Raw genomic sequence first — 17266 nt, 5'->3', positions numbered from 1 at the left:
TTTAGAGCAGGTCTTCTTTCAGCAAATTCAGCTTCCCTTCATCTGAGAATGTCTTTATTTCATCTTCATTCCTGAAGGATATTTTCACTTGATATAAAATTCTGGGATTCAGTTCTTTTCTTTTAGTACTTGAAAAATGTGTCACTTCTTTCTGGTCTCTGCATGGTTTCTGTTGAGAAATCTGTAGTCCTTTTTTCTTTTTTAAAATATGAATGTATGATAACACATTTACAGGAGACTTGGAAAATACAGAACAAAGTTGCATATGGTTCCACTATATATTACAGTTATTTTTAAAGTATATAAATTAGGATTTTTAGTTGAGAAATCTGTAGTCATTTGAATTATAGTTTCCCTATAAGCAGTGTATCACTTTTCCCTAGCTACTTTCAAAATTTTTCTTGGTCTTTAATTTTTACCAGTTGGATTCTGTGATGTCTTGAGTTTGGATTTCTTTGAACTTATCCTTTTAGGAGTTTGCTGAGCTTCTTGAATCTGTAGATTTATGTCTTTTGACAAAATTGGGAAATGTTAAAAAAATTTTTTTCCTGCACTACACTCTTCTCCCTCTAGCAATCCATTGACATAATGTTAGATCTTTTGTTATTGTCTTACAGGTCCCTGAGATGCTATTCATTGTTTTTTTTTTTTTTCAATTTTTATTTGGTTGTTCAGATTAGATCATTTCTATGGATCTCCACTGACTTGTGCTATTCACCTCTATTCTGCTGTTAATTACATCCTGTGAGGTTTTTTTTTTTTTTAATGTTTATTTATTTGGCTGTGTTGTGTCTTAGTTGCAGCATGGGAGACCTTAGTTCCACGTTTTGTTTTAGTGGTCACTACCTTGTTGGGCTCAGACTACAAGTTCTGACCAGTCTTCTCTGAGTTGTAGTTTCAATGTCAGCTTATTTCCAAAGCCATTACAGAGCTGTTCAGATATGTCTTGTTAGTGGCCATTCTAGGACCTGGAAGCTAGGTCTGACCCCTAGTTCCTCTTTCAAAGTCTGTGCTGTGCCGCTGAGGGTCAGACCCATGCCTTTGCCACTTGAGGGCAAGCCCAGGGGTTCATAAACAACTCTGGATGAGAGTGTTACTTTTCTGAGTTTCTTCCTCTCTCTGATCTCCCTGCTACTTTAGAGTTCTCTGGAGCTTCCTGTTTAGTCATCCAGCCAGAGAACTGGGCTTTATATACCCTGATCAGTTCAGTTCAGTTGCTCAGTCGTGTCCGACTTTTGCGACCCCGTGGACTGCAGCACACCAGGCTTCCCTGTCCATCACCAACTCCTGGATCTTAACTCAAACTCATGTCCGTCGAGTCGGTGATGCCATCCAACCATCTCATCCTCTATTGTCCCCTTCTTCTGCCTTCAATCTTTCCCAGCATCAGGGCCTTTTCCAATGAGTCAGTTCTTTGCATCAGGTGATGTACCCCGATCCCCTGTATTTTATCATAATTCTGCCTGTATCTGGGGCTACCAGGTAGAGGGACAGAGAGAAAAGATGGAAGAGGAGTTTTGGCCCCTCGTTCTTGGGACCATCACTCCTCTGATTGGAGAGAAAAGATCCCTTCCCTCAGAGTTTTAACTTGCCTACTGTGGTGGATTTCCCAGGTGGTGCTAGTGGTAAAGAATCTGCCTGCAAGTGCAGAAGACATAAGAGAAGTGTGTTCGATCCCTGGATTGGGAAGATCCGCTGGAGGAGGGCATGGCAACTCCAGTATTCTTACCTGGAGAATCCCCATGGACAGAAAAGCCTGGTGGGCTACTGTCCATGGGATTGCAAAGAGTCGGACATGACTGACTTAACACGTGCAGAGTTCTGAAGATCTGCCGAGTCTTGTTTCCTGCTTATTCAATCAAACATAATCTAGGTACTGCTGTGAAAATTATGACACCATTTCTTTCTTTTTTTAATGACACCGTTTCTGTTTGGGGGAAAAAAAAAAAAAGCTTACAAATGCTTCTTATTCACAACAGAAGCTTAACTTCAGACTGCCTTGAGCTAGGGGTGCAAGAAAATGGAAGGAAAAAAGCATGTGATTTATTTCCACCCCCTTCTACATGATAGGAAAACCCACTCCTGTTCCTCATGCCAGCCCTGGAGGGCTTCTCCTGGAGGTGCCCGTCCTGTTGTGGGTTTTGGTTGTACTACCTCCAGACTGAGAGATAGATGTTGGAGGGAGGAAAGTAGTAAGCTCACCTTCAGTTCTTTGCCTTCCTCCCCGATCCAGTTACTGCTCTTCAGAGTTGCCTCGAGTAGCCACTCCCTTCAGTCCTGATTTTGGAAATGCATTCAGAGAGTCAGGGTGAGGTGTACTTGCTTGATCTTACCCAGAACCAGAACCTTCAACACCCTCTCTTTTTGTAATAGATTTTGATGAAATCCTTTAGCTTGCTATAAAAGGAATGTTTGCTCTTTGTGTAAGAGTGGTTATCTCCAGTGATAATCTCTGCTAGTACTTTATATATTCTTTTCACATTTGTTCTGTGAGCATTTGTGTAAGCTTTTTTAAAAACAGAAATGGTGTCATTAAAAAAAGAAATGGCATCATAATTTCTGTAGAAGTTGCTTTTTTTTTTTTTTTTCATTTAAGGGTAAGAACATTTTTCCATGTTAGTAGATATAGAGCAATGAACCTTACTTTTTAATTGTGAATAGTAAGATTAACAGAGTAGTAACTACCATTTCATTGCACCAATAAGGGAGCATATTAATTTCCAAGAGCTGCTATGACAAAGTACCACAGCCTGGGTGGCTTACACAGACATTCTTTTCCCCACTGTTTTGGAAACTATAAGTTCCTGATCAAGGTGTGGCAGGCAGGGTTGGTTTCTTCTGGGGCCTTTCTCCCTGATGTGTAGATAGGCATCTTTTCTTCATGTCATCACGCAGTGTTTTTATCTGCTTGGGCTGCCATGACAAAATTCCAAAATTCCATTTAAACAACAAAAGTTTATTTTCTTCTGGTTGTAGAGACTGGGAAATCCAAAATCAAGGTGCTGGGCAATTCACTGCCTGTTGAGGGCAGGCAGCCTCTTCCTGGCTGGCAGATGAGCACCTTCTCCCTGGGTCCTCATGTGGTGGAGAGAGAACAAATGAGCCCCGGTGTTTGTTCCTTGTCTCATAAGAACACCGGCCCTACTGGATGAGGGCCCCACCCTTATGACTTCATTTAACCTTTATTACCTTCTCCAGACTCTGTCTCCAAAGCCAGTCACACTGGTTTCTAGGGCTTTGATGTAGGAATTTGGGAGGGACACAGACATCTGGTGTATAACAGGTGGTCTTCCTTCTGCACCTGTATGTGTCCTGCGTGTGTGCATGCTCAGTCGCTTCAGTCATATTTGACTCTTTGCAACTCTTGTAAACTGTAGCCCTCCTGTCCTCGGGATTCTCCAGGCAAAGATACTGGAGCGAGTTTGCCATTTCCTTCTCCAGGGGATCTTCCCTACCCAGGGATCAAACCTGTGTCTCTAAGTCTCCTGCATTGGCAGGTGGGTTCTTTACCCGCTAGTGCCACCTGAGACATCATTTGTATTGGATTAGGGCTCAAAATGGTCTCCTTTTAACTTTATAAGGCGCTGGGAGAGGATACAGTTAAGTCCATAAAAGTATTTTCTCTACTTAAGCTGAGGCTCAAATATCTTGAGTGATTTGGCCAAGAATGGCAACCTACTCCAGCCAGTATTCTTGCCTGGAGAATCCCATGGACAGAGGAGCCTGGCAGGCTATAGCCCATGGGGTCGCAAAGAGTCGGACACGACTTAGTGACTAAACCACCACCACCACCACACAGCTAGTTAGATGGAACCAGGATCCAGACCCTGGTGGATTGGCTCCAGAGCCTGCTGTCTGAGCCATCTGTCCAGGCTCTTTTTCCCCAACTCCCACCTTGGCACTGCAATTCTTGGGATAGGCCAAGGATTATTGAATAATCCTATGTTCGATATAATGGCTCTTCCTTTTTTTCCTATTAGACAACGCTGCATTGAACATGCTTTTGCAATTATCACTGCACACCTGTGAAAATATTGCTGTCATATAATGCCTAGAAATCAATTTATTTACAGAATCATTATAAAGTTTATTTTTCCAAAATACCCTCAAAAATGAAAACATTTACCCTTGCAGCAATAATGAATGAGAGTGGGGGTTTCAGAAAAGAACAGTGGAAAAGACTGCTTCCTGTCATAGGCTGCAGACAAATTGGAATTGGGGACTTATTGGAGGTGTCACAGAGTTAAACAAAGGTGGTGGTTTCTGTCAAGGTAGGTGGGGTGAAAACGTATCAAGTGATGCATCCTGGTCAATTCATGACTCGGTATCTTGCCTTTCAGAATTTCGATTCCGACATCAGCAGTGTGGGGATAGACGGCTGCTGGCAGGCAGACAGCCAGAGGCTTCTCAATGAGGTGATGGTGGAGCACTTCTTCAGACAAGGAATGCTAGATGTTGCTGAGGAGCTCTGCCAGGTGAGGATGAAATGAAAACAAGGGAGATCCTTGGGGTTTTTAAGTCTTCTAGCTGTAAGTAGATTGTTACATTTTAATCACCAGTGCTGACCTCAGTTTACTAGAAAGTCTCTCTCCTTTTTTTTTTTTTTTTAAACTTGGTTAAAAATTATAGTCCTAGAACTTGCTATTCAAATTATTTCCTTATTCTTGCCCCAGAATGTTGGTCAAGGGTCAGAAGTGGTGCTACTTTTCCAAACATCTCCTCTTTTGTTTTTTGGGAGGGAGCCAGTGCATTTTACTTAATTTTTAAAACAGTTTTTTATTATTATTATTTTACAGTTGATTTACAGTGTTGTGTTAGCTTCAGCTGTACAGCAAAGTAAATCAGCCATATATATATATATATCCACTCTTTTCTGGACTCCATTTCCATATAGGTCATTACAGAGCACCAAATAGAGTTCCTTGTGGTATACAGTAGGTTCTTAACTTGTTACCTCTTACATATAGTACTGTGTATGCTCAGTCATTTAGTCATGTCTGACTCTTTCTGACCCTGTGGACTGTAGCCCACCAGGCTCCTCTGTCCATGGGGATTCTCCAAGAATACTGGAGTGGGTTACCATTTCTTCCTCCAGAGGATCTTCCTGACCCAGGGGATTGAATCCTTTTCTCTTACGTCTCCTGCATTGGTCAGTGGGTTTTTTACCACTAGTGCCATAAAGCATCTCTTTGACGGGAAGGTTAGTATAGCAGAGAAGAGGACAAAGAGGATTATATTTGCTCTTCTAATCTGGCCCAGCTTAAAGAACTTTATCAAACGAATTTCAAGCTAAAATAGACATGAACTTAGAACAGTTTACCAATACCACATAGTCATAATACCAGCAATATGTATTAAGTATTTACTGCCAGCCAAGCCCTGAGTTTATTCCTTACTGTAACCCTGTGAAGAAGAAATTATTTCCCCCATTCTACAGATGAGGAATCTGAGGTCTAGAGAAATAACCTGCCCAAGACCGTACTGCCGGGGTCCAGCCCCAGTGGGATCCAGGGATTCCCTCAGGATGACGGCGTCGGCGATTAGAATAGCGATAGCTTAACTAGGTATTAATTAGAGATATAAAGAGTGGTTAAATAGGGATAGCTCAGTGAGAAAATTCAGTAGAGAAAAGAGGCCGAATAACTTGGTTTACGTGGAAAACCAATAAAACTCCAAGACAAGGAGTTTGCATCACCTACGTAGGCTGCAGGCGTCCTCCCGTTCTCCCCAAGGAGAGAAGACACTAAGGCCTCCCCGGTCAGATTTTAGAAGCCCAGGCAAAATTAGTAGGCTTGACGAGCCTCCACGCTCCAGATGGGAATTCAGCCAGAAGGTGAGAGAAAGAACAACATGGGGAGACCAAGCTTTGGTGAGCAAGGCCCATAGCTTTATTTTCAACAGGGGCTTTTATACCCTAAGTTGCACATAGAGGATAATGGGGGGTGTGAAATCATGCAAAGTCAGCAGTTTTTGATCCTTATTGAGACCAGGCTTTCTTTTCTGCAAATTTATCGTATACAAATGGTTTAGGTGATTTACATCATCTTCTGGCCAGAAGGCCTGTTAACATTTTATGACTCTGATAAAGGTTTGTCAGCCATAAGACTTACTTTCTCTAGGAGTAATTATTTTAAAGTTTGGCACCATCCTCCGAAGGTGTTAGACAAAGTTGCATTCCTATAGGGCAAAGGTGCAGTGGGTTTACAACAAAGAAAAGAATTTATTACCTTAAGGGTCTAAACTTGTTAACACCAAGGCCACTACTTATTTTTTCTACATACCAACTATGTTAATTAATACACTTCCAAGGATACAATACAGGGGATGTGGAAACTTGGCAGCAAGCCTTGGCTCAACAATGAAATCTTCTACTAGTTCTATTCTGACAATTTCTAACTCTCCGAGAGGCTCTATACTATTTGAATATCTTAAGCTTCCCCTGCCTCTTCCAGTTGGGAGACTGTAAACAATTGTATGCATAGCTGTAGGAGTCCGGGTAAACCTGTCAGGCAAGTTAGAGAGCCATCTGAGGGGTTTGTGAACTAAAACACTCTTGTCACGCCCAGGAACTTTATTAACTGGAGCTATAAGTTAACTCTTTTTTCAGAGAGAGAGATGGTGGTGGGGGACAGCCCCCCATAAAGTCAGAGGTGTAGGTGACAGCACAAAGCAGTAAAGTAGGCAGACTCTGGTTTTGGGGGTAGATGCTCGAGAATTTCCAGGGGGACTCCTGAGGCTCAATCCCGCCTTTGCGTATGTCGAGCCTCCTTCCTCATGACCTTTGCCATGGGTGGAGTTCCTCACGCTGGCTCCCGCCACCGTACAGGTTCTTAGTGGAGGATCTTGGATTCAGTTCCATTTCATGTGTCTTCAAACTCTCTTCTGTGGCTTACATTTTGTGCTGTTGTATTTTTCATTTAGAAGAGTGAAGGACCATAAGGTTTAAATAATCTAAAGGTAGGCTGTAAACCAGACCTCTAATCTAAGACTTTGCTATTTTAAACAATTTAGATAAGTAGTAACTCAAGTCTTTCTCTATACATTACAGGATTCTGTGTCCATATAAATTTCCTAAAATAAATTGTGTCATTTAAGATTGTTTGTTTACAAGTATCAGAGACCCAAAATACCAATGGCTTAAACAAAAATGAAGTTTATTTCTCTTACACAAGAATAGGAAATAGTAAGCCATCCATGACTTATGTGGTAGCCACATACCATGAAACTCTTAGGGATCTCAGCTCCGTTTAGCTCTGCTGTTTCTAAGGTGACCCCTGTCCTCATGGTCCAGGGAAGCCAGAACCCCAGCTTGACCTTTTTGTATTCCAGGAAGGGACAAAGACATATGTTTGTGTTTCATTGGCCAGAACTTACATTTTGCAAAGCCCAGCTTTATTCCATATGCTTACGTGCCCAGCTAAAATATGGGGTTTACTACTATCATAGGAGGAGGAAGAGGGATACTGGGGCTTAGTCCTCAGTCTCTGCCAGAGAAGTATATGTTAAAAAGAAACTATCTTTAATTATTTACCTCACATTTTATAATGTAGAATATGCTTTTACCATATCTCTTTACTCTGACTTTTGCTAACAAAAGTTCTTTTGATTTTTTTTTTCAGGAATCTGGTCTTTCTGTAGACCCAAGCCAGAAAGAACCATTTGTGGAGTTAAATCGAATATTAGAAGCATTGAAAGTCCGAGTTTTGAGACCTGCTTTAGAGTGAGTTACTGAGTTTGTTTTCCTTTGAATACTTTGTGAGAACTCTGTAAGAAAACGGAATTAGAAAACACGTTGAAGATTTTGAGATCTCTCTCTCTTAATCTCATGTGGGGTAGACTTCAGAGTGATCAAGGGAGAATTATTTTATTTCTTTTAGTCGAGTGCATTTGGGGGATATGCAATTTGAGAAAATGGTTAACACTCATTTCACTTATCAGTTGGTCTGAATTCCCATGAGAGAAGAGGGTTTCTTGTAGCCAGACTAGCTTTATAACTGAAGTACTATTGTTCAGGGCATCTGAATTTGATATTTGAACTTGCAGAATGTGTGGGGTTTGGTATACATGAAGAGAACAAATGTTGCGGAGTTTTACTCTAATTACCATCATAAAATAGTTCATTGTGAACTTGTCATTGATATGAATTCTATGAAATTACTGGGTTATCTGTGTTAAGTATTATACTAGAACAGGGTCAAGGAAAGTTTTTCATAAAGAGCCAGATAAGTATTTTAGGCTTTGCAAGCCATGTATGGTCTCTGTTGCATGTTTTTCTTTATTTCATTTTATAACCTTTTAAAAAGGTAAAAAAAAAAACCAAACAACAAAACCCACCTTGGCCATGTGGCATATGAAATAGACAGCAAGTCCTGTTTGGCCCGTGGCCATGGTTTGCTGACCCCGTCCTAGAATTTTTTAATGTGATAATAATCACGTTATTTGTTTTAAAAAGGAAGAAAGGAAAGCTACAAAGTAACAGAAAGAATCTGGGTAATAGAAGCAGTGATATTGTTGTGAGGGCACAGCCTTAGAATCGTAGGATTTTAAAACCGGAAATACATGAGTGCGTTGTTGATGCTAAGTCACTTCAGTCGTGTCCGACTCTGTGTGACCCCATAGATGGCAGCCCACTAGGGTTACCCCCGTCCCTGGGATCCTCCAGGCAAGAACACTGGAGTGGGTTGCCATTTCCTCCTCCAATGCATGAAAGTGAAAAGTGAAAGTGAAGTCGCTCAGTTGTGCCCTACTCTTATCGACCCCATGGACTGCAGCCTACCAGGCTCCTCCCTCCATGGGATTTTCCAGGCAAGAGTACTGGAGTGGGTTGCCATTGCCTTCTCCGAGCTCATTGTTTCAGGGCGGAAATATAGTTGGGAAGATCCTTGATGAGTTTTATAAAATACACCTTTTTCCCTTCTATTAACCCATTTAAATCTTCATAGCTTAGTTTTTTCTGTTTCTCATCATTTCTCAGTTCTTAGGAAATTCTGAAAGTTCTAAAACCAGCCTAGATGAACAGGCAGAGATAGTAAAAGTCACTCAGTCGTGTCCAACTCTTTGCGAACCCATGGACTATACTGTTCATGAAATTCTCCAGGCCAAAATACTGGAGTGGGTAGCCTTTCCCTTCTCCAGGGGATCTTCCCAACCCAGGGATCGAACCCAGGTCTCCCTCATTGCAGGCAGATTCTTTACCAGCTGAGCCACAAGGAAAGCCCAAGAATACTGGAGTGGGTAGTGGATCCCTTCTCCAGCAGATCTTCCTGACCTAGGAATCGAACTGAGGTCTCCTGTGTTGCAGATGGATTCTTTATCAACTTTCCCTGAGCTATCAGGGAAGCCCTGACAGAGATAGAGTCCTATGTAAATTTATAAATTACAAATTTCTGTATAATTTATAAATATCAGGTAGCTCATTTATTTTCATTCTTTAAAGATATAAATGTCACCCAGCACCACTGTGTACTATGCATATCACTTTTTAGTTTATTTTTATAATGGATTTTTTAGCAGGTTTCATTGTGACACACCCTTATAAGATGAAATTTAATCAAATGCCTCAAACACCCTCTTAAATATGGCAGTCACTCTTGTCTCTACTTTCATATTCCACCTAAATGATTAAACTCTAAAGGAGAGTGAGGGAGCCTAAATATAAAAGTGTGATGGGTTTCTCAGTTGTTCTATAGTGATTTAGAAATGATATGTAAGTTGTTAATTGAGGTAATATTCATTTATCTATTCCTCAGATTTTTCATCAGACTTTTATTGAGTGCTTATTACTATGTATCAGAGACTATACTAAGTATTTGGACTGCCTTAGCCCTCAAACTACTCAAGGTTTTTTCCTTTTAGACTGAAGAAAATTCATAAGACTCTTTTAACTGTGTATTTTTCCTGTAAGATCTCAAGTTTCTTACTGATAACGATATTATATATATCAGTTATTTCTGTAAATGTCTTTTGTTATTTGTAGCCTTAAGCAGTGCCTCTCAGGCAAAGGAAGGACTCATTCCATCTGCCTGGCAGTAACAGTGGAAATTTCTCTGCAGTTGTCTCTTAGTATCCATGGGACATTGGTTCCAGAAACCTCTGTGGATACCAAAACTCACAGATACTCAAGTCCTTTATGTAAAATGGCTTGCTACTTTTGGCCCTTTGTATTTGAGGTTCTGCAACCTTGGTGCTGAGGGCCAACTATACAATAAAAATGTTCTTGTTACATTTTTCTGGGAATAGTGCCACGTTAAATATCTGCATGTGGGATGTAGTGATAATTACAGTTACCTCTCTTGGAGTGCTTACTATTAATATATGCCTCACGTTGTTCTAAGCGGTTTGTATGTATTAACTTATCAGTCCTCATAATAACCCTATGAAGTAAGTACTCAGTTTACCGAGGAGGAATTAAGCCTGGAAGGTGCTCCATGGGAAAAAAAGGATATGGAGTCAGAAGGTTAATTGAGGAAAGCTTCATGTGGTAGTCTCTAGTACTCTCCTCTAAAAAAGATTTACTTTCGCATACTAGATGGGCCATCTGCAGTTCTACGATAAAGAAACTCATTTAACTCTGTGAAATCCGTGTTTCCCGTGCATAATTAACCAAAGAATCCTTCTCTCCTTTCACCCCCAATAACACCTACTAAATAAAACTCACAAAATTGGAGATCTGTGGAATTATAGGGGTTTCCTTGGTGGCTCAGATGGTAAAGAATCCGCCTCCAAATGTGGGAGACCGATAAGTTTGGAAAGTGTTAGTTTAATACAAATATCCGTTACAGAAACTCAAACTTTTCCAGTTCTTGCCAGTTATTGGTGGATGCAAAGCAGGTATTTACTCAACATCTTTTATGGGCAAGGTTGGGACTGCCCAGGTGGCTCAGTGGTAAAGAATCAGCCTGCCAGTGCAGGAGACGCATGAGACGCATGAGACGCATGAGACACAGGTTCGATCCATGGGCCAAGAAGATCCCTGGAGGAGGAAATGGCAACCCACTCCGGTATTCTTGCCCGGAAAATCCCATGGACAGAGGAGCCTGGTGGGTTATAGTCCATAGGACTGCAAAGAGTCAGACACAACTGAGCCACTAAGCACATAGCTCCCACGTGGGCAAGCACCCACGTACTCAGCTTGAATCAAAAATTTAAAAATGTGGGACATGAATTTCCAAGATTCTGGTTCAGAAACACTGGAGAGAATCTTTCATATTTCACGTGTGGCATCTTCTCTTTGTACCCGGAAGCATCGTGGAAGCACCCAGGAGAGGAAGAAGAAGGTGAGAGACTGCAACAGTTCCTTCAGGCAGCCTGGCAGTTGAGACAGAGGCCAGCAAGAAAGGTTAATATGGCTTGAGTTGACTAGATGGGAGGACTAGATGAGAAGGAAGTCTGGTGAGTGTTGTCAGCTATTAATTGCAACCAGTAAAAGACAGTGGAAAGAAGGTGGTAAAGAAGGATGATATGGCAGAGAGAAGCGACCGAAGAACAACTAATTATACATACAGTCAGGATCCTGCATACTCTTTTGTTCCTGCCCCTGTATTTCTGAGTTTGTGTGCAGATTTTTCTCCTCACTCAGATCACCCTATTTTTTGAGTTCCTCTTGGCACCTCGCAGAGTGCTTATTTCATTGTAGGCATTCAATAAATGATGGAATAATTTGAAGAAGAACTTTGAACAGACATGACCTCCTCCTTCATGTGGCAGATAGAAGCAAAGTCAAAAATAACTAGAGTCGATGGGAGAATAACAGTAACTTAATATGACAAGATGGAGAAAATTAGAAAAATAGAAACTGTCCTTGTAGACATGTACCAGTTGCTGACATTTTGAAAGTGCTATCTTGAGAGGAAGCCAGATGGTTGCCTTCCTAAATATTGCCTTGGTGGATTTGCCACGGTCTAGAATTTGACTTTCAACCTTGCATACTTGGAAACTCATTTTCTTTTTCCTCGAACACCCAAAGCAGGCCCAGGGGCCTCATAGCACTTGTTTAGAGGAATTTGAAGTTCTGTTTGCTAAGCTTCAGGGGAATGCCATAAGGAAACAAAAACTAATTGAATGATTATAATACAGAGGGATGTTCTAGAATTTTTTCACAGAAGAAAGAGTATTTCATTAGTCTAGACCACTGCAGAGTTTTAGATCGAACAGGCCATGAACAGTACAGGCAAGCTCTGAAATATGAGAGGACTCCATCTCTAAGCTTAGTAATTAGGTGAGGCTGGAAGTAAAAGCCACAGGGGGTATGAGGTGAGCTTGCCATTGTGGTTTCTTGGAGGTGTGTGTGAACAGTGGTTTTGAAGTGAAGAAATTACTTGCTGGAGTTAGAGAAATTGTGGTATCAGTGACTAAAACACTGTTTATAAGCAGAGAAAAGTTTTAGAAAATGGAGGTTTTAGAAAAGTTTTAGAAAAGCCAGCAAGGATGTCTGGTCACGGAGCCTTGACTACTACTAGAAAAGAGAGTGACCGTGATTAAGCTGTTTCTGGTGTCTGTTTTGTTATTAGTTTCGTCTTCCTGCAGGTGGCAGTCTTGCTGACTCGGGTACTTTTAATAGCCACATAGACCCACAGAATAAAGGCTCTCATAGGTGTCGCCTGTACCATTGGAGAAAAGGGATCAAGGTTTCAACAAGTTGGGTTTGTCTCCCCTCAGTTTGAGCGTTTTTGGTTTTGTTTTCTTCGTTTTTGGTTTTGTTGAGTGGGGTGTGCATGCTTAGTTGCTCAGTCACCTCCGACTCTTTCCACCCTCATGGACTGCAGCCTGCCAGACTGCTCTGTCCATGGGAGTTCTCAGGCAGGAATCCTAGAGTAGGTAGCCATTCCCTTCTCCAGGGGATCTTCCCAATCCAGAGATGGAACCCGGGTCCCTTCGTTGCAGGTGGATTCTTTATCGTCTGAGTGCTGGCTCTTTTTAATTCTGAATGGGCCAAAGAGGTAAGTTGAGGAATGGGATACAGTTTTAACTCACTGTGTCCATGCATTGAATCCAGTGGAAAAAGAGCAACTCTGTTAAAAAGAAGATAATTGAAAATGGAAAGAGGTGCCCAGTGGAAAGAAGATAGGACAGAAGAAAGGTCAATGGAATGTAAAGGCCAAAAGGGGAAAAAAAAAAAATCTGGTGTGAGGACATCGTTTTCTGTTGTCTGGCCAAAGTTTGCATGAAGTTGCAAGGACAGTCAGTGCTTCTCAGGAGGAAGAAGAGACATGGCCATCTCTTATCTGGATGCATCGTCACCAAGGACTTGAGGATTATTGGAAACAAGTGGGCAAACCATGACTACAGAGAAACTGAGAATTTTCTTTTCAAAAGAAGGGAAAATTGAAATAAAATATCCCTGAGAGGAAGTGTTTAAAAAGGATAAGGAGCTGAACTAGGCCAGGAGGGGAGCTAAGGGAGACTCTGGAATTTGTTCTTATACAATGCTGATGTGTTATTAATTTAGGCTTATCAAACACTTGGTTTTGTGGTGGGAAATTAGCATTAAATAAGGCAATGTCATAAATAAATACTTAAATAAAGTACATACTTAAATATGTACTTTATTAAAAAAAAATCACCCGTCTGTAGAACTGTACTGTCCAACATGCTGGCCACACATGACATCTGTTAGGCATGCCCACCACACTCTGCGTGACTAAGACCCTCATGTAAAAGTTAAGTGTGAATGTGGTGGTTTAAAGAGGTTCAGATGTGAATCACTGCCCTTTGTGTGGTTTCTTAAATAGCATATAAGAAGGACAGAGATTCACACCAGCTCTGAGATGAGTGAAATGTTAGTAGTTCCAGCGATGGATTCAACTCATATCTGAGGAGTTACCATTTGCCGGTAACCTCAGAAACGAAATGTTTAGCTATCCTAAAGCAAAATGATAGGGTTCCTCACTGTTTTGGGCTGAACTTTGGTTTTTTCCAATCTCTGAATTTTTTAAGCCCTTGATTTTGGTCACCAGTAACATTCAGCCAAGTCTACCCCTGTGGAGTAATGCCTGCCACTCATTTCCCTGACCTTCTGCTTTTACCCCCAGGAAGATAGCCCCAACATAGATAGAAAAAGAAGATATTTTTGAACCTTTTAAAAAATGCTGTGAGACTTAGAGAATGAACTTATGGTTGCTGAAGGGGAGGGATAGTTAGCGAGTTTGGGATGGACGTGTACGCACTGCTATATTTAAAATGGATAACCAACAACGACCTATTGTACAGCACATGGAACTCTGCTCAATGTTATGTGGCAGCCTGGATGGGAGGAGATTTGGGGGAGAATGGATACATGTGTATGTATGGCTGATTCCTTTCACTGTTCATCTGAAACTATCACAGCATTGTTAATCAGCTCTACCCCAGTACAAAATAAAAAGCTCAAAAGGAAAAAAAAAATGCTGTGAAAGATCGTAGTGGAATGTGCCATAGGAACTGGCAAGAGGCATTTTTCATTGGAAAAGACTCTGATGCTGGGAAAGATTGAGGGCAGGAGGATGAGATGGTTGGATGGCATCACTGGCTCAGTGGACATGAGTGTGAGCAAACTCGGGGAGATGGTGAGGGACAAGGAAGCCTGGCATGCTGCAGCCCATGGAGTTGGAAAGAGTCAGAGACAACTTAGCAGCTGAACAACACCAACCAGAAACAGAAACCAACCCAGGCCGGCAGGATGGTGGGAGGAGAGAGGGAAGCAGACCAGTGCTGTCAGTTAGTCCTGGAAAAGAACAGCTAGCTTGAAGGTGGAATCTTGTTTTAATTATTTTTGGAATAATAAGGAAATGCTAAACATGGAACGAATAATGGGCCAAGTCCCTTTGGAGGCCTGACAGTGAAGATAACGAACACTTCCCGTTTCTGTATGATAATTGTGTGGACGTGGGTTGCCTCTGACTTCATCACCTAAGTAAGTGGTGTTGTTTTGGGGTCTTTTTATGAACGAGGCCCAGAAGGTCTCCTTATTAGCGCTACAGTGAACCAGAACTGTGACATAGGTGACCTTACTGGGTGTCATTTTGTTTGGTTTGCAGTGTTTCTCTAAACCCGGAATGGTTCCACAGCGGGCGGTGCTCTTGTGGTGAACACTGGGAGATTTGGAAGCAGATTTTTTTTTTTTTTTAGAAACTACAGTAAAGCTAATAATTTACCTGAATGTTGACATTTACCTTGCTGCTCATAGTGTGTGTGCGTGTGTGTATTTGTGTGTTAACGTTAGTTGCTCAGTCGTGTCCGACTCTTTGCGCTCCTCTGTCCATAGAATTCTCCTGGAAAGAATACCGGAGTGGGTAGCCATTCCCTTTTCCCGGGGGTCTTCCTGACCCAGGGATCAAACCCCAGTCTCCTGCGTTGCAGGCAGATTCTTTACCATCTGAGCCACCAGGGAACTGGTTATAGTGTAGTGGGTGTTAGTGTTTTAAAAAATGAAAGATCAGAAATCTTCTGCCAGAAGTGCCATGAACCAGAATACAGCACCCCATTCCTTTATTAACTGTTTTTTTGTCTTTTGTGGTGTGTCTCCGGAGCTGTGTGGACAAGTAGTTTTTGGTGCCGATTGTAGTTTTGTGCTCTTGTAGTTTCATGTGCTTCATTGTTTTTGGATTTGATGATTTTCAGGTTAATTAAGGTGGTGACTCCCTTCTACCCCTTACTCCTGCTCAGTGAATCAAACACCCACATATTCAGTGTGAACTTCTAGTGGAGAAAACTTCAAAAATTTTTGAAGGGAGTTAGCTGATACATGCTGATTCCCAGAGAGTTGTTTTTAGAAAAATCAAAGTAACACTGAGTATTATATAGAAGTGCCCAAGTAACTTTTAGATTGTCACTTTTTAATTAATGATTTTAGAGAATATTATGCTTATCTATTCAGTAAACACATATTAAGTAGCTGATGATTGTCGATTTGTGCCAGTCTCTGGGCTCACTGCTTTAACCTGCCCCGTCATTTAATGCTCATAACACTATGAGTTGCCCCCATTTTATAGTAAGGAAACGGATGTGAGTGCATTAAGTAACAGATCACCACGATTCACACCACGGAGCCAGCATTTAAATCCATGCATGTTTGGAGAAGGAAATGGCAACCCACTCCAGTAGTCTTGCCTGGGAAATCCCATGGACAGAGGAGCCTGGCAGGCTATAGTCCATGGGTCGCAAAGAGCCGGACATGACTTAGCAACTAACAACGACATATGGCTCTACTGACCTGCTGTATCTTGTGCCCCTTCAAAGTAGGGGGTGCCGAGCTGAGCAAGGCAGAACTCCCGCCTTAAGAGACCATCCTCCTAAGTGGATTGTGAGAGGTTCGAATAAAAAACATCTAGAGTTCAGTGGATGAAGAGATTATTAGGAAACTTACAGAAAATGTAGTAATTGAGCCTGGGCCTTGAATTTTTCAATTCTGTTCTCAGCTACTCAGTTTGTTCCATTGTACTTTTGTAAAAATACAACTGCTCCCTACACTGGGAGAAGGGACCGTGGCTCCTCATTTCATGGAAGGAACAAGCGTTCTTGCCAGACCAGCTCTGCTCCACCTAAACACGGTGCTGCTGATGGTGATGCAGGTTGCTGCATCAGGTTGTCTGAATATGTTTGCATGTTTTTCTTGGCGTGCACTTCTCTCCACCTCCATTCTGTTCTCAGCAGCCCTCTTAATTTCTTCCTTTGATTCTTCACACCACATCACAAATGCCTCCAGCTCACCCTATTGGCCCGCCACTGTGTTTTCTCCTTCCCTATGTTGCATAACCTGCCTTCTGGGTTTTCAGCCTCCCCTCCTCCCAGAAAGAAGAATGGATGGGGCAGAGACCTCAGTGGTGGTAGACCCGGTTCCTCAAACTTCTTTGTTCTTTGTACCACTCCGGGCCATCTTTGTCTTTATAAAGTAACCTCTTGCCTCCGAAGTAACCTCTTGCCTCCGAAATCCTTATTTTTTTTCCTCTCCTGTTTCTTTTCTCTACCGAACCTATGGGCAATTCTTACTGCACAATTCCCAGTATGCCCAAATTTCACAGTTTAGTGAGATAACACCAGTTCCTCAGCAACACCGTTCAGATTTCAGTCACCATGGTATATTGTGAGTAGGTACATAAAATACAAACTTCTCTGCCAGCTTTTCAGTCGTGGATCACAACATAAATAACAGATGTGCAGCATGGTCACGGCCAGTCACGTCACTGCTCTTTAGTCTCTTGGTGCTTGGTCACAGCATATCTGTTACTCAGTTCACCCTCAGACAGCAAGTGTGTGGCTCTATTGCCTCCTCACCTCCTGGTAATAAGCC

The 17266-nt window shown here is 41.8% G+C and overlaps 1 protein-coding gene across 2 annotated transcripts in view; it reads left to right on the top strand.

The window, feature by feature from the left end:
• The window catches only part of RMND5A (required for meiotic nuclear division 5 homolog A), a 60712-nt gene that overhangs the window by 29558 nt on the left and 13888 nt on the right, over positions 1 to 17266 (top strand). For both annotated transcript variants that reach the window (XM_061432619.1, XM_061432618.1), the window contains 2 exons: positions 4341 to 4475; positions 7620 to 7720. In XM_061432619.1, coding sequence (XP_061288603.1) covers positions 4341 to 4475; positions 7620 to 7720 — 236 coding nt within the window. The remainder of the gene's footprint in view (positions 1 to 4340; positions 4476 to 7619; positions 7721 to 17266) is intronic.

Source organism: Bos javanicus, chromosome 11, assembly GCF_032452875.1.
Source record: "Bos javanicus breed banteng chromosome 11, ARS-OSU_banteng_1.0, whole genome shotgun sequence".
NCBI classification, from domain to species: domain Eukaryota; kingdom Metazoa; phylum Chordata; class Mammalia; order Artiodactyla; family Bovidae; genus Bos; species Bos javanicus.
Note: the sequence above shows the minus strand (reverse complement) of the source record. Positions and strands in the feature narration are given on the sequence as shown.